General features: G+C 52.2%; 1 protein-coding gene across 1 annotated transcript in view; it reads left to right on the plus strand.

Moving 5' to 3' along the window:
- Positions 1–21,571, plus strand: part of FBN3 (fibrillin 3) — a 95,437-nt gene extending 73,866 nt beyond the window's left edge. Inside the window, exons 55-63 of the mRNA XM_017880040.1 lie at positions 845–1,051; positions 2,768–2,893; positions 4,991–5,113; positions 5,339–5,455; positions 11,442–11,570; positions 11,663–11,782; positions 13,966–14,200; positions 15,041–15,233; positions 20,999–21,571. Coding sequence (XP_017735529.1) covers positions 845–1,051; positions 2,768–2,893; positions 4,991–5,113; positions 5,339–5,455; positions 11,442–11,570; positions 11,663–11,782; positions 13,966–14,200; positions 15,041–15,233; positions 20,999–21,340 — 1,592 coding nt within the window. The 3' untranslated portion in view covers positions 21,341–21,571. The remainder of the gene's footprint in view (positions 1–844; positions 1,052–2,767; positions 2,894–4,990; positions 5,114–5,338; positions 5,456–11,441; positions 11,571–11,662; positions 11,783–13,965; positions 14,201–15,040; positions 15,234–20,998) is intronic.

A 21,571-nucleotide genomic window follows, 5' to 3' on the forward strand; every position in this document is an offset into this window, starting at 1 on the left:
CCTCCCACTGCCTGTCCCTCCCACTGCCTGTTCCCCCCACTGCCTGTGCCCCCCACTGTCAGTCCCTCCCACTGCCTGTCTCCTCTACTGCCTGTCCCTGCCACTGCCTGTCCCTGCCACTGCCTGTTCCTCCCACTGCTTGTCTCCCCCACTGCCTGTCCCTCTCACTGCCTGTCCCTCCCACCGCCTGTCCCTCCCACTGCCTGTCTCCCGCATTCCCTGTCCCCCCACAGCCTGTCCCTCCTACTGCCTGTCCCTCCCACTGCCTGTCTCCCCCGCTGCCTGACCCTCCCGCTGCCTGTCCCCCCACTGCCTGTCCCTCCCACTACCTGTCCCTCCCACTACCTGTCCCTCCCACTGCCTGTCCCTCCCACTGCCTGTTCCCCCCACTGCCTGTCCCTCCCACTACCTGTCCCTCCTACTGCCTATCCCTCCCACTGGCTGCTCCCCCCACTGCCTGTCCCTCCCACTGCCTGGGAGCTGCCCAAGGGACCTGAGGCACTGAGGGGCCACCCAGGGAGTTGCTGAGCTAATCTGGACACACATGTCCAGTGCTCCCCCGCTGTCCCTCTTCCCTCTGTCCCTTCTGTTAAATCCTGGAAGAGTGGGAGGCCTTCTCCATGCCTCCTCCAACCTCACTAGCGCCACACCCTGGAACCAACCTTCCCCAGATCTCCCACTTCCTGGGAACTAACCCCAGCCATCTGTCCTGTGTATCTAGCTCCCTCCTGGACACGCCTATTTCCAACATCCCCAAAGAACAGCTTGCCCCAAAGTAAGATCAGTCTTTGCCCCCAAACCAGCCTCCTGGAGTGACCCTTGGCTTTCCTGTTGTTCTCCGCAGACATCCGGCAGGGGCCCTGCTTTGCCGAGGTGCTGCAGGCTATGTGCCAGGCTCTGTCCAGCAGCAGCGAGGCTGTCACCAGGGCGGAGTGCTGCTGTGGGGGTGGTCGGGGCTGGGGGCCCCGCTGCGAGCTCTGTCCCCTGCCTGGCACCTCCGCCTACAGGAAGCTGTGCCCCCATGGCTCAGGCTACACCGCTGAGGGCCGAGGTGGGTGCCCATGCCCTCAGGACCCTCAGGGAGCCAAGAGGCGGGGGAATTTGCTCAGGGTCATGCGTCTGTACTGCAGCAGGTGCTAGAATGTGTGAGCCACTCTGTGTGTGCGTGTGTGTGTGTGTGTGTCTTTGTGCTAGCAGATATGAGAACCAGTACATGTGCTCCATATGCGTGGAAGAACTCGGGGGGTTGAGGGAGCAGGTGTGTGAGTCGGTGTGTGTGTGTGTGTGCGCACGTGTGTGTGTGTGTGTGTGTGTGTCTGTGTGCTAGTAGATATGAGAACCAGTACATGTGCTCCATATGCGTGGAAGAACTCTGGGGGTTGAGGGAGCAGGTGTGTGAATCGGTGTGTGTGTGTGTGTGTGTGTGTGTGTGTGTTCTGAGACAGGGTCTTGCTCTGTTGCCCAGGCTGGAGTACAGTGATTCAATCTCAGCTCACTGCAACCTCGGCCTCCCAGTGGCAAACCTGTCATCCCAGCACTTTGGGAGGCTGAAGCTGGAGGATTGCTTAAGCTTAACCCCAGGAATTTGGTGCTGCAATGAGCTAAGATAGTGCTACTGCACTCCAGCCTGGGCGACAGAGCAAGACTTTGTCTCCAAAAGCAAAAACAAAATAGGCCGGGCACAGTGGCTCACGCTTGTAATCCCAGCACTTTGGGAGGCTGAGGCGGGCGGATCACCTGAAGTCTGGAGTTCAAGACCACCCTGGTCAACATGGTGAAACCCCGTCTCTACTAAAAATACAAAAAAATTAGCTGGATGTAGTGGCGGGCGCCTGTAGTCCCAGCTACTTGGGAGGCTGAGGCCGGAGAATGGCACGAACCCTGGAGGCAGAGCTTGCAGTGAGCCGAGATTGTGCCCCCAGCCTGGCCAACATGGCAAAACCTCATCTTTACTGGCTGTGGGAGAGGTTGGCCATGTTGGCCAGGCTGGTCTCGAACTCCTGGCCTTAAGTGATTCACCCACCTTAGCCTCCCAAAATGCTGGGATTACAGGCGTGAGCTACCACGCCTGTCCCACTGTGTGTTCTTTGTAAGTGAGAGCTCGTTCCGGACTGCATGGGAGCCGGTGTGTGTCTGTGTGTGTCAGCTGGGCGGGAAGTATACACTGTGTTCACCTGTGAAGTAGAAGGCAGTGAGAGGGAGCCAGCGGCCTGTGTGTTGTGGGCTTGGGTGAGTGTACAAGGGCAGGTGTATGAGTGTCTGCGTGTGAGCCAGTGTGAGGACATCAGCGTGTCTCACTGAGTGTGTCACTGAGAGTGAGATGGGTTATCCATGTGACCAGCAGTGACATCAATAGGACTGGGGAGGAAATGGCTTTCTGGGGGTGTGTCTGGGGGGAGAACGGGAGTCCCTGAGTGTGGGTGTGTGTTCCCGTGTTTCTGCAGGAGCGTCTGGGTGTGTGGCTGTTGTGTCATGTTGCATGCACTGTGTGTCTCTGTTGTGCATGTTGGTGCACTGAGGAGGTGTCGCTGTTGAGGCCGGGGCAGGTGGGTGTGTCTCCCCCTCCCTAGAAGCTTCATGGGCTTGTCCTGCGGGCTCAGGTGTCATCCGCAGCCTGAGGATGGGGTCCACGTGGGCTGGGGTACAGTGGCGGGTGTGGAAGGCAGGCTGGACTTTCCTCCGAGGAGATGGCTGCCGGCCAGAGAGAAGGAGACATCGATGGCCCAAGGTGGCCAGCCAGCCCCATTTGCACCCTGCTTTTCCCCAGATGTAGATGAATGCCGTATGCTTGCTCACCTGTGTGCTCATGGAGAGTGCATCAACAGCCTCGGCTCCTTCCGCTGCCACTGTCAGGCCGGGTACACACCAGATGCTACTGCTACCACCTGCCTGGGTGAGCCCAGCCCTCTGCACCTGTACCCTTGGCCCAGCCCGGCCACCTCCTACACAGCCCCTGACCACAACTTCCCTGAGACTTTGCAGTTTGCAATGTTAGGGTTTCATTTACGAAGTGGTGCCCGAACCATACAGACAACTGAGGGCCAGGTGCAATGGCCCACTACTGTAATCCCAGTATTTTGGGAGGTCGAGGTGGGAGGATCACTTGAGGCCAGGAGTTTCAGACTAGCCTGGGCAACATAGCAAGACCCCATCACTAAAAAAAGTTAGCCAGGAATGGTGGCCTGTAGTCTGACATGCGCCTGTAGCCCCCGATACCTGGGAGGCTGCTTGAGCTCAGGAGTCTGAGGCTTCCGTGAGCTATGATTGCGCCACTGCAGTCCAACCTGGGTGACAGAGACCCTGTCTCTTAAAAAATGAAAAAGAAGGCCGGGCGCGGTGGCTCATGCCTGTGATCCCAGCACTTTGGGAGGCCGAGGCGGGTGGATCACGAGGTCAGGAGTTCAAGACCAGCCTGGCCAAGATGGTGAAACTCTGTCTCCAGTGAAAATGCAAAAAAATTGGCCGGGCGTGGTGGCACGCACCGGTAATCCCATAATCCCAGCTACTCTGGAGGCTGAGGCAGAGAATTGCTTAAACCTGGAGCGGTGGAGGTTGCAGTGAGCCGAGATCATGCCAGTGTTCTCCAGCCTGGGCGACAGAGCGAGACTCTGTCTCAAAAAAAAAAAAAAAAAACCGGCCACGCATGGTAGCTCATGCTTATAATCCCAGCACTTTGGGAGGTCAAGGTGGGCACATCATTTGAAGCCAGTATTTCAAGACCAGCCTGGCCAAGATGGTGAAACCCCATCTGTACTAAAAATACAAAAATTAGTTGCACGTGCTTGTGCACGCCTATAATCCCAGCTACTTGGGAGGCTGACGCAGGAGAATCGTTTGAACCTGGGAAGTAGAGGTTGTAGTGAGCTGAGATCATGCCACTGCACTGTAGCCTGGGCAACAGAGTGAGACTCTGTCAAGAAAGAAAGAGAGAAAGAAAGAGAAAGGAAGAAAGGGAGAAAGAGAAAAAGAAGGGAAGGGAAGGGGAGAGGAGGGGAGGGGAGAGAGAAAAAAGAAGAGAAAGAAAGGAAAAGAAAAAGAAAGAAAGAAAGGAAAGAAAGAAAGAAAGAAAGAAAGAAAGAAAGAAAGAAAGAAAGAAAGAAAGAAAAAGAAAGAAAGAAAAAGAAAGAAAAGAAAGAAAGAAAGAAGAAAAGAGAAGAGAAGAGAAAAGAAAAGAGAGGAAGGAAGGGAAGGAAGGCCAGGTGAGGTGGCTTATGCCTGTAATCCCAGCACATTTTGGGAGGCTGAGGCAGGAGGATCACTTGAGGCCAGGAGTTTGAGACCAGCCTGACTAACATTGTGAAACCATCTCTACTAAAAAAAAAAAGAAAAAGAAAAAAATTAGCCAGGTGTGGTAGTATGTGCCAGTAATGCCAGCTGCTCGGGAGGCTGAGGCAGGAGAATTGTTTGAACATGGGACGCGGAGGTTGCAGTGAGCCGAGATTGCGCCATTGTATTCCAGCCTGGGTGATGCAGCGAGAGTCTGTCTCAAGAAAGAAAGAGAGGAAGGAAGGAAGGAAGGGAGGGAGGGAGGGAGCATCCTTTCCTTCTCCCACCCCTACCCCATTTGGGCCACTTTCCTGCTGTTGTTTCTTCCTTTTATTTTGCACATCCTGAGATTTTTCAGTTACGTTTTGTAGTAAGTGTACATCTAAGTCAGCAGGAGGCAAACCCCAGCCCGAGGGTCAAATCTGGCCCTCCAATTGTTCTTGTCAATAAAGTTTTATTAGCACACAGCCATACACATTTGTCTGCTTACCCTCAGTGGCTGCTTTGCTGGTACAAAGGCCACATGGAGTAGTTGTGTCCGAGACGACGTGGCCTGCAAAACCAAATGTGTTTACCATCTGGCTTTTTGCAGAAAAAGTGTTAATTCCTGTGTAAGTCCACAGATTCTGGATGGTGCGGGTCTGGGTGGAGACCCCAGTCCCTGAACACCCCCAGGGAATGTCTGTCTAACCCCGCCCCATCACACCCTGCTGTCCTTCCCTAGATGTGGACGAGTGCAGCCGGGTCCCCAAGCCGTGTACCTTCCTCTGCAAAAACACGAAGGGCAGTTTCCTGTGCAGCTGTCCCCGAGGCTACCTGCTGGAGGAGGACAGCCGAACCTGCAAAGGTGATGTCCTTTCAACTCTTCCCCACTCCCGCCACTGCATGCACTCTAGGGCCCTGCTCCTGTCCCCTGCAATCTCACCCCCTCCCATCTGCATGGAGTCAGGCACCATCTCTGGGATCTTTCTCTTGTCATCCCTCTGCCTGGAGGTGGCAAGGGCAGCCCCTGGGAAGCCCCTAACCCCCGACTGGGCCCTGCCCTGAGCCTGCTGGACTATCTGTGCTGCAGACCTGGATGAATGCACCTCCCGGCAGCACAACTGTCAGTTCCTCTGTGTCAACACTGTGGGCGCCTTCACCTGCCGCTGTCCGCCCGGCTTCACCCAGCGCCACCAGGCCTGCTTCGGTGAGTGACCCTTGCCCCCCACCGGGAGGTGATGCACAACCCCAGCCTTAGTTATTTTGCTCACCAAGAAAATATCAAGTTGGCCGGGCGCAGTGGCTCATACCTATAATCCCAGAACTTTGGAAAGCCGAGGCGGGCGGATCACCTGAGGTCAGGAGTTCAAGACCAGCCTGGCCAATATGGTGAAAGCTGCAAACCCCGTCTCTACTACAAAATACAAAAAATAAAAAAAAAGCCTGAATGTGTGGCAGGTGCCTGTAACCACCTACTTGAGAGGCTGAGGCAGGGAGAATCGGGCTTGAACCCAGGAGGCAGAGTTGTGGTGAGCCAAGATCACGCCACTGCACTCCAGACTGGGCAAACAAGAACGAAACTCTGTCTCCAAAAAAAAAAAAAAAAAAAAAAAAAAAAAAAAAAAAGCACCCAACATGTACTGGACATTGGGAACGTGGGGGTGATCAGAACAAAGTCCTTACTTCCTCAGTGCTTGCTTCCTGGAGGCATCTAGAACCTCCTTCCTCTCCTTTGGGAGGAGAGAGGCCCTCTGGCCTTGGCTTATGGCACCTTGCCTTCCCCCTGACAAGTGCCTGCTGGGTCTCCCTCCCAGAGCCTCCCCAGAGTGCTCCTGAAATCCCAGGTCTCACATAGTCCCAAGAGGAAATCAGTTCCACAGCTAAAGTCACAAAAGCATCTGCTACCATCATTGTTTCTTAGTGTCTTGTGGCTCCCAGGGAACCCAATCTTCCCCAAAGGCAGAGCCTAGTCAAGGGTGGTGCCATTCATGCTCCAACTAATCTGCCCAGACAGCACCTACTGTGTACCAGGCAGTGCTCCAGACCAAAGGGTGGCAAACTCCAGCCTGCCAGCCAAGCCCGACCCCCTGCTTGCTTTTGTTAATAAAGTTTTATTGACACACAGCCAAGCCCACTTGCTTACAATCACCTGTGGCTGCTTTTGCACTATATTGGCAGAGAAGAGTCTTGGGACAGAGCCTGTTACAGAAACAGAAATGGTTTGTCCGGCCCTGTTATAGACCCTGGGGGTACAGCAACAAACATAAGAGGCAGGACTCTTTCATCATGGAACTTTCCTTCTGGCACAGAATCAGACTAGAAGCAGACAACAAGAAATTAACAGAATGGTGTGGCTGGGTGTGGTATCTCATGCCTGTAACCCCATCACTTTGGGAGGCTGAGGCTGGCAGATCACTTGAGGACAGAAATTCGAGACCAGCCTGGCCAACATGACAAAACCCCACGTCTACTAAAAATACAAAAATTAGCTGGGCGTGGTGGCGGACGCCTGTAATCCCAACTACTCAGGAGGCTGAGGCAAGAGAATCACTTGAACCTGGGAGGTGGAGGTTGCAGTGAGTCAAGATTGTGCCACTGCACTCCAGCCTCGGGGACACAGCAAGACTCTGTCTCAAAAACAAACAAACAAACAAAAAATTAACAGAATAGTGTGCTCAAAGGTGATGTGTGTCATGAAAGAAAGAAAAAATAAAAGCAGGAGTTCAGGAAGGAAGGAGAGGGCCACAGGGTTGTTTTGGGAGGCAGGGAGAGATTTGTTGTTGTTGGGTTTTGGTTGTGTTGTTTGTTTGTTTGTTTGTTATAGAAATGGAGTCTTGCTCTGTCACCCAAGCTGGAATATGTGATATGATCACAGCTCACTGAAACCTCAAGTTCCTGGGCTCAAGCAATCCTCCCACTTCAGCTTCCCTAGTACTTGGGACTACAGGCTCACCACACCTGGATTTTGTTTTTGTTTTTGTTTTTTGTTTCTTAGAGATGGAGTCTCTTAATGACTCTGTTGCCTGGGCTTGAGTACAGTGGCTATTCACAAATGTGATCATAGCACACTGAAGCCTGAAACTCCTGGTGTCAAGTGATCCTCCCACCTCAGCCTCCTGAAAGGGCTTCAGTTGGTTTTTTTTTTGTTTTTTCCTGAGACAGAGTCTTGCTCTGTCACCCAGGCTGGAGTGCAGTGGCCGGATCTCAGCTCACTGCAAGCTCTGCCTCCCAGGTTTATGCCATTCTCCTGCCTCAGCCTCCCGAGTAGCTGGGACTACAGGCGCCCATCACCTCGCCCGGCTAGTTTTTTGTATTTTTTAGTAGAGATGGGATTTCACCGTGTTAGCCAGGATGGTCTCGATCTCCTGACCTCGTGATCTACCCGTCTCGGCCTCCCAAAGTGCTGGGATTACAGGCTTGAGCCACTGCGCCCAGCCAGGGCTTCAGTTTTAAGAGAGGGATCAGGTGAAGTGTCACCAAAAGAGAACATTTGGCTGGGCATTGTGGCTCATACCTGTAATCCCAGCACTTTGGGAGGATGGCTTAGGGCCAGGAGTTTGAGACCAGCCCAGGCAACACGGCAAGACTATCTCTACAAAAAATACAAAATTAGCTAGAGGTGGTGACACCTGACTGTAGTCTTAGCTACTCAGGAGGCTGAGGTGGGAGGATCTCTTGAACCCAGGAGGTTGAGGCTGCAGTGAGCAATGTTCATGCCACTGCAGTCCAACCTAGGGGACAGAGCAAGACTTTTTCTCAAAAAAAAAAAAAAAAGAGAGAGAGAGAGAACATTTGAACAAAGACTGTTGAAACAAGATGCATTTCACTTTTTCTGCAACAGTAAAGTTTTCAGCCAGGCATGATGGCTCACACCTGTGATCCCAGCATTTTGGGAGGCTGAGGCAGGAGGATTGCTTCAGCTCAGGAGTTTGATACCAGCCTGGGCAACATAGCGAGATCCCATCTCTATTAAAAACAAAAACAAACAAACAAACAAAAAACCAGTAAAGTTTTCACTGGAAGTGTGAGCAGCTGTATGGATCAGGGCCATGCATCACATGTTTACCATCCATGGAGCAAGCTCACACGTGACTGCTTCTCTCACTAGAAAAGAGTTTAAATTCTCAGCCAGGCAGGTGGTGGTGTAAGGCTCAACTTGATCAAAAGTCAACAAACTTTATCTGTAAAGGGCTCAAGAGAAGTAAATATTTTCAGCTTTATAATTGAGATGGTCTCTGTTGCCATGATTGGACTCTGCCGTGGTAGCATCAAAGCAACCAGAGAGATACATAAATGAAAGACCATGTCTGTGTGCCAATAAAACTTTATTGATACAACAGACAGTGGCTTGGATTTGGTCCCAGGGTGTTTCCGTTTGCTGATGACTAAACTATTAATAGAAGAGCAAACTCACATGACCACAGTAGGCCAGCCTGACACTTGGTTTGCTTTGCTAGCTATAAGGGAAAGAAATTGCGGGTGGTGGCGGACATTTCTGTTTTTGATTTTTGAGATGGAGTCTTGCTCTGTTGCCCAGGCTGGAGATTGCAATGGTGCAATCTCAGCTCACTGCAATCTCACCTCCCAGGTTCAAGCGATCCTCCTGCCTCAGCCTCCCAAGTAGCTAGGACTACAGGTGTGCGCCACCACGCCCGGCAACTTTTTGTTATTTTTGGTAGAAACAGAGTTTTGCCATGTTGCCCGGGCTGATCTTAAACTCCTGGGCTCGAGCAATCTGCCCACCTCAGCCTTCCAAAGTGCTGGGATTGCAGGCATGAGCCACAGTGCCTGGCTGTGCCAAACATTTCTTTCTGGCCAGAGTGTAGACCTATTCTCTGTGGCCCCTCAAGTGACAGCTCGGGCAGCTGCAGGAGCCACTCCTACTTAGAAGCTTCATATTCCCATGTCTGTTGTTCCCAAGAGATATTCAATTTTTGTTTGTTTGTTTCCATTTTTTTTGAGACAGAGTCTTACTCTGTCACCCAGGCTGGAGTGCAGTGGCGTGATCGTGGCTCACTGCAACCTCCGCCTCCTGGGTTCAAACGATTCTCCCGCCTCAGCCTCCCGAGTAGCTGAGATTACAGGCATGCAGCACTACATCCAGCTAATTTTTGTATTTTTAGTAGAGATGGGGTTTCACTATGTTGGCCAGGCTGGTCTCGAACTCCCAGCCTGAGGTGATCCGCCCACCTTGGCCTCCCAAAGTGTTGGGATTACATGCATGAGCCACTGTGCCTGGCCCCGAGAGAGACTCTACATCTCCACAGATATATGCTTGGAGTCAAGAATCTCTGTACTCAAAGAAGCCAAAAGCAAGGTTTTCCACCGGGAATTTGTTGTTCATTCCCCAAAATCCCAGTTCAAATGCAATATACCAGTCATGGGCTCCTACCTTTGTACCAATGCTCTCTGGCCATTGTACCAATGCCCTCCTACCATCGTAGCATCCTGGCCATTTTAGTCAGCTCAGGCTGCCATAACAAAATACCATAGACTGCAAGTGTAGGATTTAGCAAATTCAAATCCAAAAACTGGGCTGGGTGCAGTGGTTTGCACCTGTAATCCCAGCACTTTGGGAGGCTGAGGCGGGAGGATCTCTTGAGCCCAGGAGTCTGAGACCAGCCTGGGGCACATAGTGGACCACGTAGTCCCCACTAGACATACAAAAATTAGCCAGGCATGGTCTTGTGCACCTGTAGTCCTAGCTACCCAGGAGGCTGAGGTGGGAGGATCACCAGAGCCCGGGAGGTGGAGGTTGCAGTGAGCTGAGATTGTGCCACTTCACTCCAGCCCAGGAGACAGAATGAGATCCTATCTAAAAAAAAAGAAAATTAGCAGTTGGTTAAATGAAGCAGAGCAAATCCACACCAAGTGAAGATGTGGTGGCCATTTAAAATTATGCAAATAAGAATAGTAAGAAAAAATATATATGTATGTGTATATATATATTCGAGATGAAATCTCGCTCTGTCAGTCACCCAGACTGGAGTTCAGTGGCACAATCTCAGCTCATCGCAACCTCCACCTCCTGGGTTCAAGTGATTCTCCTGCCTCAGCCTCCCTAGTAGCTGGGACTACAGGCGTGTACCACCACACCTGGCTAAATTTCTTTTCGTATTTTTAGTAGAGATGGGGGTTTCACCATGTTGGCCAGGCTGGTCTCGAACTCCTGACTTCAGGTGATCCGCTCCCTAGGCCTCCCAAAGCACTGGGATTACAGGCGTGAGCCACTGTAACCAGCCCCCAAGAATAGTAAGACTATTTAAAGACATAGAAAGATGTTCACAGACTATTCAGTGTAAAACAATAGCTTACACACACACACACACACACACACACACACACACAGAGAGAGGGAGAGAGAGAGAGACATGGACAACCCATACACTGGGTGGCTTAAACTACAGAGATTTATTTTTTTCAATTCTGGAGGCCGGGCAGTTCAAGATCAAGGTGGCAGCATGGTTGGTTCTGTGAGGGCTCTCTTCTTGGTTTGCAGACAGCCGCCTTCTTGCTGTGTCCTCACTTGGCGGAGACAGAGCAAGCTTTCTAGTATCTCTTCTTATAAGGGCACTATTCTCATCATAAAAGCCCTACCCTCATGACTTTATCTAACCGTGATCACCTCCCAAAGACCTAATCTCCAAATACCATCCCACTGGGGGTTGGGGCTTCAACATAGGATTTTGGAGACACAAACATTCAGTCCATAGCACCGGCTGACCTCACACTATTGTCAGGTTTCCATGAGAACAAAACTCAACAGGCAACCCAATGTCATTTTTCCATGGGAGAAGGGAGAGTCTTTGTTTATCTTTTACTCTTTTACCAGGCACTGCCCCAAGCCTTTTACATGATTAGGTTAATTTAATTATCTCTCACACACACAAAAAAATGCAATGAGGTAGACATTATCATCTCCATGTTACAGGTGAGGACATCGAGGCACAGAGAGGGTAGGTAAGTTGCCCAAGGACACACAGCTTCAAGGCAGTGGAGATGAGATTCTTTATGTGCAGGATCTCAAAGACTATTCTTTGAGTCGGGAACTGTTACAGATCTCATTTCACAGAGTGGGAAACAGGCACAGAGAGGAACTTGCCTGAACCACACAGTGGTGGAACTGGCATTGTGTCACCTGACACGAGTTCCTTAACCAGCAAGCAACCCTGTCCGATCTCTCTCCTCTGCAGACAATGATGAGTGCTCAGCCCAGCCTGGCCCATGTGGTGCCCGCGGGCACTGCCACAACACCCCAGGCAGCTTCCGCTGTGAATGCCACCAAGGCTTCACCCTGGACAGCTCAGGCCATGGCTGTGAAGGTACAGCCCAGCTTTGGCTGGGGTCTAGTGTTTGGGGGTGTTGGTCCTGAGAGCCATCTGGTAAACCCTCTCTCCCTCTCTCTATGTCTCAGATGTGAATGAATGTGATGGACCCCACCGCTGCCAGCACGGCTGTCAGAACCAGCTAGGGGGCTACCGCTGCGGCTGCCCCCAGGGTTTCACCCAGCACTCCCAGTGGGCCCAGTGTGTGGGTGAGTGGAAGGGGCTGGGAAGAAGCTTGGGCCCCCACCAGAATCTGCTCAGAGCAGGCGACTAACAGACACTACCCTGCAAGATGTCATGACAAGCTCAATTATATAAAGATTGAACAGGCCAGCCCAGAAGGTAGTGAGTTCCCCACTGTTGGGGAGTCAAGGTGCAGCAGAATAAGCATGGAAAAGTGTCTGAGTTCATTCCTTAGGGCGTGGTGGCCTGGAGGATTCAGTTGAGACAGATTCTGAGACCTGAAGTCTGCAATTCTGTGATCACAGGGAAAGAGTGCTGTGATTGATTAGTGATGTCTGCCATGAGTGTGATTACTGATGTCTGCTATAGATGCTGCAAGGGGTGATGGAGGTGTGAATGCTATATCATTCTCATAGCTGTCGCAGAGGCCCTTCATTTGGAGAGCTAGCCTTCTGCCCCGCAACCTTCCCCCTTCTTCTGGCTGCTCCAGGACCTCCTGGCAGCCCGTTTCACTACTCTCTTCATTCCTCCGCTACAGTGCAGCTTTCACCCTCTACCATTTTCCGGCCCACTTGCTATCTCGAGACCTCTCCTTGGCCTCCATCCTCTACCTCCACTACTCTGGGCACCACAGTCTGCCCCTCCTGGACACTCTCTCCTATGGCCTTGGTGATGTGGCTGTCTCTGCTCTCCCACTGCCTCACAGGCACTGCCTTCTCTGCCCTCTCCTTTTGTCTCTCATGGTGGGTCTTTAGCTAAGTTCTTCTCAGGCTTCCCACACCATATGACCCTGCCCCCCAAGGCAAGGTGCTTGTCCCTTAGGGATCTTGGGGATCCCACAGACCATCGGCCTTTGCTGGCAACTCTTCCTCAACTTGTCTCCTCCTCTCTGTACTGACTCACTCATTCTTTCCCCAATTGTTTGCCACGGACCTGCCTTTCACTAGACCCTGAGCTCAGACGCAGAAGGGAGCTGAAAAACCATTTCTGCCTTGAGTTGTTCAGTCCAGCAAAGGANCCACTACTCTGGGCACCACAGTCTGCCCCTCCTGGACACTCTCTCCTATGGCCTTGGTGATGTGGCTGTCTCTGCTCTCCCACTGCCTCACAGGCACTGCCTTCTCTGCCCTCTCCTTTTGTCTCTCATGGTGGGTCTTTAGCTAAGTTCTTCTCAGGCTTCCCACACCATATGACCCTGCCCCCCGAGGCAAGGTGCTTGTCCCTTAGGGATCTTGGGGATCCCACAGACCATCGGCCTTTGCTGGCAACTCTTCCTCAACTTGTCTCCTCCTCTCTGTACTGACTCACTCATTCTTTCCCCAATTGTTTGCCACGGACCTGCCTTTCACTAGACCCTGAGCTCAGACGCAGAAGGGAGCTGAAAAACCATTTCTGCCTTGAGTTGTTCAGTCCAGCAAAGGAAACAGGAATTAAATAGACCCCTAACTAGGTTCTCAACAGAGGACCATTTTACCCCCTATAGTACATTTTGAAGTGTCTGGGAGACATTTTTGGTCATCACAACTGGGATCCAGCATGGTAGTTCACTCTTGTGGGATATTGAGGTAGGAGGATCGTTTGAGGCCAGGAGTTCAAGACCAGCCTAGGCAACATAGAAAGACCCCCCCCCCCCCCCATCTCTACAAAAAGTTAAAAGATTAGTCAGGCATATTGGTGCACACCTATAGTCCCAGCTACTCAGGAGGCTGAGGCAGAAGGATCCCTTGAGCCCAGGAGGTCAAGGCTACAGTGCACTATGGTTGCACCACTGCACTCCAGCCTGAGCAACAGAGTGAAACTCCCAACTCTAAACAGACAATTGGAGGGAAATGGGTTTTCCTGGCATCAAGCAGGTGGAGGCCAGGGGTACTGCTCATCGTCCCACAGTGCAAGGACGGCTCCTCCCTAGAGAAAGATCCGGCCCCAAATGTCCATAGCGCTGAGGGTGAGAAAGCTTGTTCTAGATCATCCCACACTTTGGGGTTTAGGGGAAGTGTTGAGAGATGCAGTCAAGGAGAACCACAGGGTTCTGTGGGCAGCGGGGCTGTGGGGCCCATCTAGTCTCAGGGCTCACTGCCAGGTTGCTGGAGGCTTTGACATTGGACTTGGGCTCTGAACAGAGAGCATTCCAGATGGAGGGCTCTGGGGGTGAGAAGGCTGCGCCACCCCACCTCTGCGTCCTCCCTTTCCTCCTCCTTTCCTCCCACAGATGAGAACGAGTGTGCCCTGTCGCCCCCCACCTGCGGGAGCGCCTCCTGTCACAACACTCTTGGTGGCTTCCGCTGCGTCTGCCCCTCTGGCTTTGACTTTGATCAGACCCTTGGGGGCTGCCAGGATGTGGATGAGTGCGCCGGACGGCGTGGCCCCTGTAGCTACAGCTGTGCCAACACTCCTGGTGGCTTCCTGTGCGGCTGTCCTCAAGGCTTCTTCCGGGCTGGGCAAGGGTGAGAGGCTGGAGTGGGGCAGGCAGACTCCATGCCCTGCAAGCATCCATGCATGCGCATGCGCGCACACACACACACGCACACACACGGGGCTTTGTGCATGCCAAGAATTTACCAGAAGAGCTCCTTCTGCCCGTGCATGCAGGCATTTACCCACATGTGCACAGAGTCCTGGACACACAGGTACAGTGGCACCTGTGTCTGTGCACACACAGGCTCACACCACTAACATGTAGTTGTCCACATGGCACACACCCGTACCAGTATGCGTGGGTACCCTCGTGCATTTACAGATCCCAGCATCCACACGTGTGTGTGTGTGCGTGCATGTCCAAGTGTGCACTCAGGCTCATGCATGCCCACATCCCTGGGGGCACTGTGCCATTGCTACATCCTGGTTTGCACAGGTGAGGAAGCACGCATCAGCTGTCTATGAGTGCTCACATTATACACACCCCCCGCCCCCGGCACACTCAGGGAGATTCACACATTCCTACGAGCACACATGTGCCCGCATGAGTTATTCCCCATGTGAACACACAGGTTGGCACACGCACACGCCCCGGGTATGCTAATGTCCATTCGTCCATCCCAGCCTGTGCCTGTCCTCTCACTCCTGTGTTCACACCTATGCCCAGGTGAACCAAGGGACTCACGTGCACGCCCTTACGTGGTGCACACACACTCGTGCACACAGTCACACCAGCACATGCTCAGAGGCACATGTGTGCGTGGGCATTGCAGCATGACTCAGAAAAGAGGATGGGGGTGGAGTGAGGTGGCTGGGGAGGTCCCATCAGCCTACCTCTGAAATCCCCCACCCTGCTCATCCTGTTGCAGGCACTGTGTCTTCGGCCTGGGCTTCAGCCCTGGACCCCACGACACCCCGGACAAAGAGGAGCTGCTCTCGACTGAAGCCTGCTACGAATGCAAGATCAACGGCCTCGCTCCCCGGGACCGGCCACGACGCAGTGCCCACAGGGACCACCAGGTGACATGGGTGCTGCACTGGGCGGGGTTGGCCAGGGAACAGGTGAGTGTAGGAAAGAGGCTGTGGACCCGACTTAGTCATGTCAGTCTCCCAAGAAGGAGCACCAGGCTCCACATCCCAGCAGGTTCCCCATGTCATGTGCCAGCTTGGGACCTTCTTGTGCTTTCTCAGCCCTGGGATTTTTCTTGGGGGGTCTCTGGGGGACACATCTCCTGAGCACTCTACCTCACTCCTGGTGACAAGTCAGGCATCTTCCATACAGACCCTGGCTGGGCTGTGACACTCTCTCTGGGTCCCGTTTATAAAGGCACTTGGATGCGGGGACATACCCGGGCCCCTCCAACCCTGCCTGCACCCTGGAATCTGTCACCTCCTCACTTCCTAGTTGGTGAATCCCTCCCTTGGGACCCTTTTGGGATTTAGTTCCAATGGGGCCCTAAGTGGCCTCTGTGCCACAGCTGTGCCCATCTCAGCTCTTCTGTGCACTCCTCTGGGCTGTTCTCACAAACCCTTAGCCCAAGTTAAGCCCAAGCCCCTTCCCTGTCTGAGCCTTGGGGAGGCGAGTCTTTTCTCTAGGGACCCCAGCAGAGGCTCCCCTTAGGAGCCTCAGGACCCCAACCTATACCCACTCAGCATCTGCCCTGTACCGCTCTTGTGCCTGAGGTGCTCCTGGAGTTCCTGAACTTGCCTTGTCTCTAGGAATCTCAGGGATCTTCAACATACCACTCGGTAGCCGTAGGGCAGGCCTATGCCTCTGTTCCTCCTGCCCCCTCGGGCCACCCCATCAAGGTGTGCAGAGAGGGCAGTTTTGCCACAGCTGCCAGCTGCTTGCCCCTCAACTGAAGAGTCCCTGACTACAGGTCAGTCCTGCAGCCATCACCCAAGGGATCTGAAAGCCAAAAATGTATTCAACACCTGCTGTATGCAGGTGTTACTCCAAGTGCTCTGTGTTCACAGCCTCTCAATGTTTATGACAACCCTGGGAGGTGCAGATGCCACTATTTTATTTATTTATTTTTTATTTTTTGAGACGGAGTCTCGCTCTTGTTGTCCAGGCTGGAGTGCAATGGCGTGATCTCAGCTGACCACAATCTCTGCCTCTCGAGTTCAGGCGATTCTCCAGCCTCAGCCTCCCAAGTAGCTGGGATTACAGGCGTGCACCACCATGCCCAGCTAATTTCGTATTTTTAGTAGAGACAGGGTTTCTCCATATTGGTAAGGTTGATCTCGAACTCCTGATCTCAGGTGATCCGCCCGCCTCGGCCTCCCAAAGTGCTGGGATTACAGGCATGAACTACTGCACCCGGCCTAGATGCCACTATTATCCCAACTTTACAGATGGAGGAACTGAGGCTCAGAGAAGTTAGGGCACATGCCCAAGATACGGAACTTGAACATGGTGGTTCAGAGATTCCATGGCTATGGCACATGGACTTCTCTTTACAAGCAGCCTTGGCATCCGTGGCCAGCCATCCTGGGCCTCTCTGCCTTCCGAAGACATCACTTTACATTGTTTCCCAAACAATTATCATTGAGCATGGAAACCATTACCCCAAGTTCACCCTCACTGCAGACATTTAGGATGAAGCTTCTTCACTCCATAGATTTTACTGAATACCGCTGCTGGGCACTGTAATGGAGCAACAGCGAACAACAACAACAACAAAAACACCTGCCCTCATGAGACTAATATTCTAAAAGGGAGACACACAAGAAATCAACATGTAAAACATATCATATTTTATAACACATGACAAATATGATACATGATAAGTGCTACGGGGAAAAACAAAGTGAGAAATGGGATATGGTTATTGGGTTTGAGAGGCTTTCTATATTAGATAAAATGTGAGTGTATTACTTTGTATTACTGAAAGACCCTTTTCCCCTCTAGTTATTTTTTCCCCCTTGCTGGGAAAAACTGTGGATATATGTATTATCCCATAGTTACTGGTATTTTCTGTAGACTTCATAAGAGCAGAACTGTGTCTGTAGGATTTACTACTGTATTGGCACCCCTTGGTACTCAATAAGAGTGAGTGGAGTGGTTGTCAGGGTCCCAGGGCACAAGTAGATCAAGACAGAGAAGGGCTAATTTTTATATTTTTAGTAGAGACGGGGTTTCACCATGTTGGCCAGGCTGGTCTCAAACTCCTGGCATCAAGTGATCAGCTCACCTCAGCCTTCTAAACTGCTAGGATTACAGGTGTGAGCCACTGTGCCCAACCAAGGCCAGGATTTTGAGAGCAGCCTGCGTAACATAGTGGGACCCCCTCCACCTACAAAAAGTAAAAATATTAGCCAGCTGTGGTGGCATGTGCCTGTAGTCCCAGCTACTTGGGATGCTGAGGCGGGAAGATTACTTGAACCCAGGAGTTCGAAGCGGCAGTGAGCTGTGATCACACCTCCGCACTCCAGCCTGGGTGACAGACTGAGACCCTGTCTCAAAAATAGGGCTGTGTTGTGCCTTTACCTGCAATACCCACTAACTGCCAGCAGGTGTCGGTAAGAACATAAGTCTTAACAATATTCCATGGGAAGAAGGCCTGAGATCTCCGGAATTGAGGGGCTGGAGAACAGGAATAACTTTCACTTGAATGCAACAGCAAAACACTCCATCGGCATGTAAATGAGGCCAAACCAACACAGTGCTCCCCAAAACAAAGGCAAAGAAAACACAGATGACTTTCTGTGGGATTGGATACATCACCGAGCCCTGGGGTAGCCTGCCATTGAGGCTCGCTGTCTTATTCAGGGCCCTGTCCAGCTGCCAAGACCAGGAAGGCACTTCAGAGGAGCTTAAATAAAGAAGGGTTTGTCATTGGCACACAGGGGGCTCTCAAAGAGAGCCAGATGCAGGAAGCACAGCGGAAGCTATCAGGCGGCTCTTCTGTCTGGTCCTTTACGCTCTCCTCTCTGGCCCTGCTTGGCATCCCGTTTCTCTCACCGTCAGCTCTGGCATTCTTTTAGGGGCTGGCTTCTGCGGAAGGGCCCTTGTTCCTAACACTAGCCATCCCAAGACACTTCTGAGTGACCTTAGGGCTCTAGGTCCCAATGTCATCTGAATAATCCCCTGGCTGCTGGGTCTCTGAGAGCAAATCTTTGATTCCCTTGGCCCAGGCTGGCAGGGATCTGAGCAAGGTCCCTTAGCTGAGACTAGGGATCTGTAGTGTGTAACAGTGGCTGTCTCCCTGCCTCTCAGAAGCAGCCTCAGCCTTATGCCACTGAGTCTACAGATCCAGCTGACCACTGGTCTTGCAGAGGAAGAACCAGATTTGAGATGCCAGGGGAAGCAGTATTTTCCTCCACTTTATTTTTTATTTTTATTTTTTATTTTTTTTTGAGACAAGGTCTCACTCTGTCACCCCGGCTGGAATGCGGTGGCTCAATCATAGCTCACTGCTGCTCACTGCAGCCTTGAACTCCTGGGCTCAAGCGATCCTCCCACCTCAATCCCCCATGTAGCTGAGACCACAGGCACGTGCACCACCACGCCTGCCCAGCTAATGTTTGTGTTTTTTGTAGAGACAGGGTTCACTGTGTTGCCCAGGCTGGTCTCAAACTCCTGGGCTCAAGTGATCCACCCACCTCAGCTTCCCAAAGTGCTGGAAGTAAAGGCATGAGTCACCGTGCCCACCCTATTTATTTATTTATTTATTTATTTGAGACAGAGTCTTGCTCTGTCGCCCAGGCTGGAGTGCAGTGGTGTGATCTCCTCTCACTGCAAGCTCCGCCTCCCAGGTTCACGCCATTCTCCTGCCTCATCCTCCTGAGTACCTGGGACTACAGGCGCCCACCACTTTGCCTGGCTAATTTTTTTGTGTGTATTTTTAGTAGAGATGGGGTTTCACCATGTTAGCCAGGATGGTCTCGATCTCCTGACCTCGTGATCCACCCAACTTAGCCTCCCAAAGTGCTGGGATTACAGGTGTAAGCTACTGCGCCCAGCCTATTTATTGATTTTTAAAATCAATTTCTTTTTTTGGGGGGGAGCCTGGTCTCACTGTGTCACCCAGGCTAGAATGTAGCAGTGCAATCATAGCTCACTGCAGCTTGAACTCCTGGGCTCAAGGGATCCTCCCACGTCAGCCTCCCCAGTAGCTGGGACTACAGGCATGCAATACTGCACCTGGCTAATTTTTTGTATTTTTAGTAGAGACAGGGTTTCACCATGTTACTCAGGCTGGTCTTGAACTCTTGGGCTCAAGCGATCTGTCCACCTTGGCCCTCAGCCAACTTCAGGTTTTTTCATAGCACATCTTGTCACTTTTACATTTTCCATGTATTTGTTTACTATCTGCTTTGCTTTACTAGAAGGTCAACTCCCTGAGGGGAAGGATTTTATCTGCTCATTGCTGCACCCCCAGTGCCTCAAAGATTGCCAGGAATTCAGTGGGTGTCTAATAAACATATGTACATATTTTTGAGACAGGGTCTCAGTCTGTTACCCAGGCTGGAGTGCAGAGGTGTGATCACAGCTCACTGCTGCTTCGAACTCCTGGGACCTCCCGCCTCAGCCTCCCAAGTAGCTGGGACTACAGATGCACACCAGCACTAATATTTTCACTTTTTGTGGGTGGATGAGGTCTCACTATGTTGCCTTCTGTCCTTGAAATCCTGGCCTTGGCCGGGCATGGTGGCTTATGCCTGTAATTCCAACACTTTGGGAGGCCGAGGTGAGGGGATCGCTTGAGGCCAGGAGTTTGAGACCAGCCTGGCCAACATGGCGAAACCCCGTCTCTACTAAAAATACAAAAATTAGCCAGGCGTGATGGCAGGCACCTGTGATCCCAGCTACTTGGGAGGCTGAGGCAGGAGAATCACTTGAACCTGGGAGGCAGAGGTTGTAGTGAGCTGAGATCGTGTCACTGCACTCCAGCCTGGGCAACAGAGCAGGACTCCATCTCAAAAAAAAGAAAAAGAAATAAAGGAATCCTGGCCTCAGCTCCTGCCACAGCCTCCCAAAGTGCTGGGATTATAGGCATGAGCCCCTGTGCCCAGCCTATTTTTCGTTTTAGATTCAGAGGGTACAGGTTATTAATAGATGGGTATATTGGATGATGAGGAGGTTTGAGCTTCTGCTGATCCCTCATCCAAGCAGTGAACATAGTTCCCAATAGGTAGTTTTCCATTTATTTATTTATTTATTTATTTATTTATTTATTTATTTATTATTTTGAGATAGTCTTGCTCTGTCCCCCAGGTTGGAGTGCAGTAGTGTGATCTCAGCTCATTGCAACCTCCACCTCCAGGGTTCAAGCGATTCTCCTGCCTCAGCCTCCCAAGTAGCTGGGACTATAGGCGCCCCTCACTACGCCCAGCTAATTTTTGTATTTTTAGCAGAGACAGGACTTCATCGTATTGGTCAGGCTGGTCTTGAACTCCTGACCTTGTGGTCCACCTGCCTCAGCCTCCCAAAATGTTGGGATTACAGGCGTGAGCCACTGCGCCCGGCCTCCCAAGAGGTCATTTTTCAGCCCTTGTCTCCCTCCCCTCTCCCTGCTCTAGTAGACCTAGTGCCTGTTCTTCCCATCTTTGTGTCTACGGGTAAGAAATTTTTAGCTCCCACTTATAACTGAGAACACGCCGTATTTGGTCTTCTGTTTCTCCATTAATTAGCTTAGGATAATGGCCTCCAGCTGCATCCACATTGCTGCAGATGACATGATTTCATTCCTTTTTATGGCTCTTTCCTTCACTTTAGAGACTGGCCAAAGTCTCCTCTTGGCCACAATCCCAGGACCCCCTACCCACTCCGCATCCGGATTATCGTGGGCTCTGACCACACACCTGGCCTTTCTTCTCAGGTGAGCCTGGCTACCCTTGACTCCGAGGCCCTGCTGACCTTGGGCCTGAACCTCTCACACCTGGGCCGGGCCAAGCGCATCCTGGAGCTCCGGCCGGCCCTGGAGGGTCTGGAGGGCCGGGTCCGCTACGTCATTGCCCGTGGAAATGAGCAAGGTCTCTTCCACATGCATCACCTCCGTGGCTTCAGCTCCCTGCAGCTGGGGCGCAGGCGGCCGAGGCCTGGAACCTACCAGCTGGAGGTGGTGAGCAACGTGGCAGGACCCTGGGGTGTCCAGCCAGAGGGGCAGCCAGGGCCACGGGGCCAGGCCTTGAGGCTGAAGGTGCAGCTGCAATTGCTTTAGTTGGGAGGAGCCTCAATGGGCCCCAGCTGTCCAGAGAAGGGGGCTTCTGGAACTGGGAAGGACTGATCCCCAGCAGTGACAGCTGAACAGGTGGAACCCCGAAACTCAGGAAGAGTGAAATGCTACACGTCAACCTCAGGCGAGCCCAGCCTCTACCCGGGCTTCTGTGCCAGCCCCGGGGGACCCCCAATTACTCAGTCTTTCCTGGAGACAAGAAGAAGCTGCAATGTG

This window comes from Rhinopithecus bieti, unplaced genomic scaffold (genome assembly GCF_001698545.2).
Source record: "Rhinopithecus bieti isolate Rb0 unplaced genomic scaffold, ASM169854v2 scaffold_10589, whole genome shotgun sequence".
NCBI classification, from domain to species: Eukaryota; Metazoa; Chordata; class Mammalia; order Primates; family Cercopithecidae; genus Rhinopithecus; species Rhinopithecus bieti.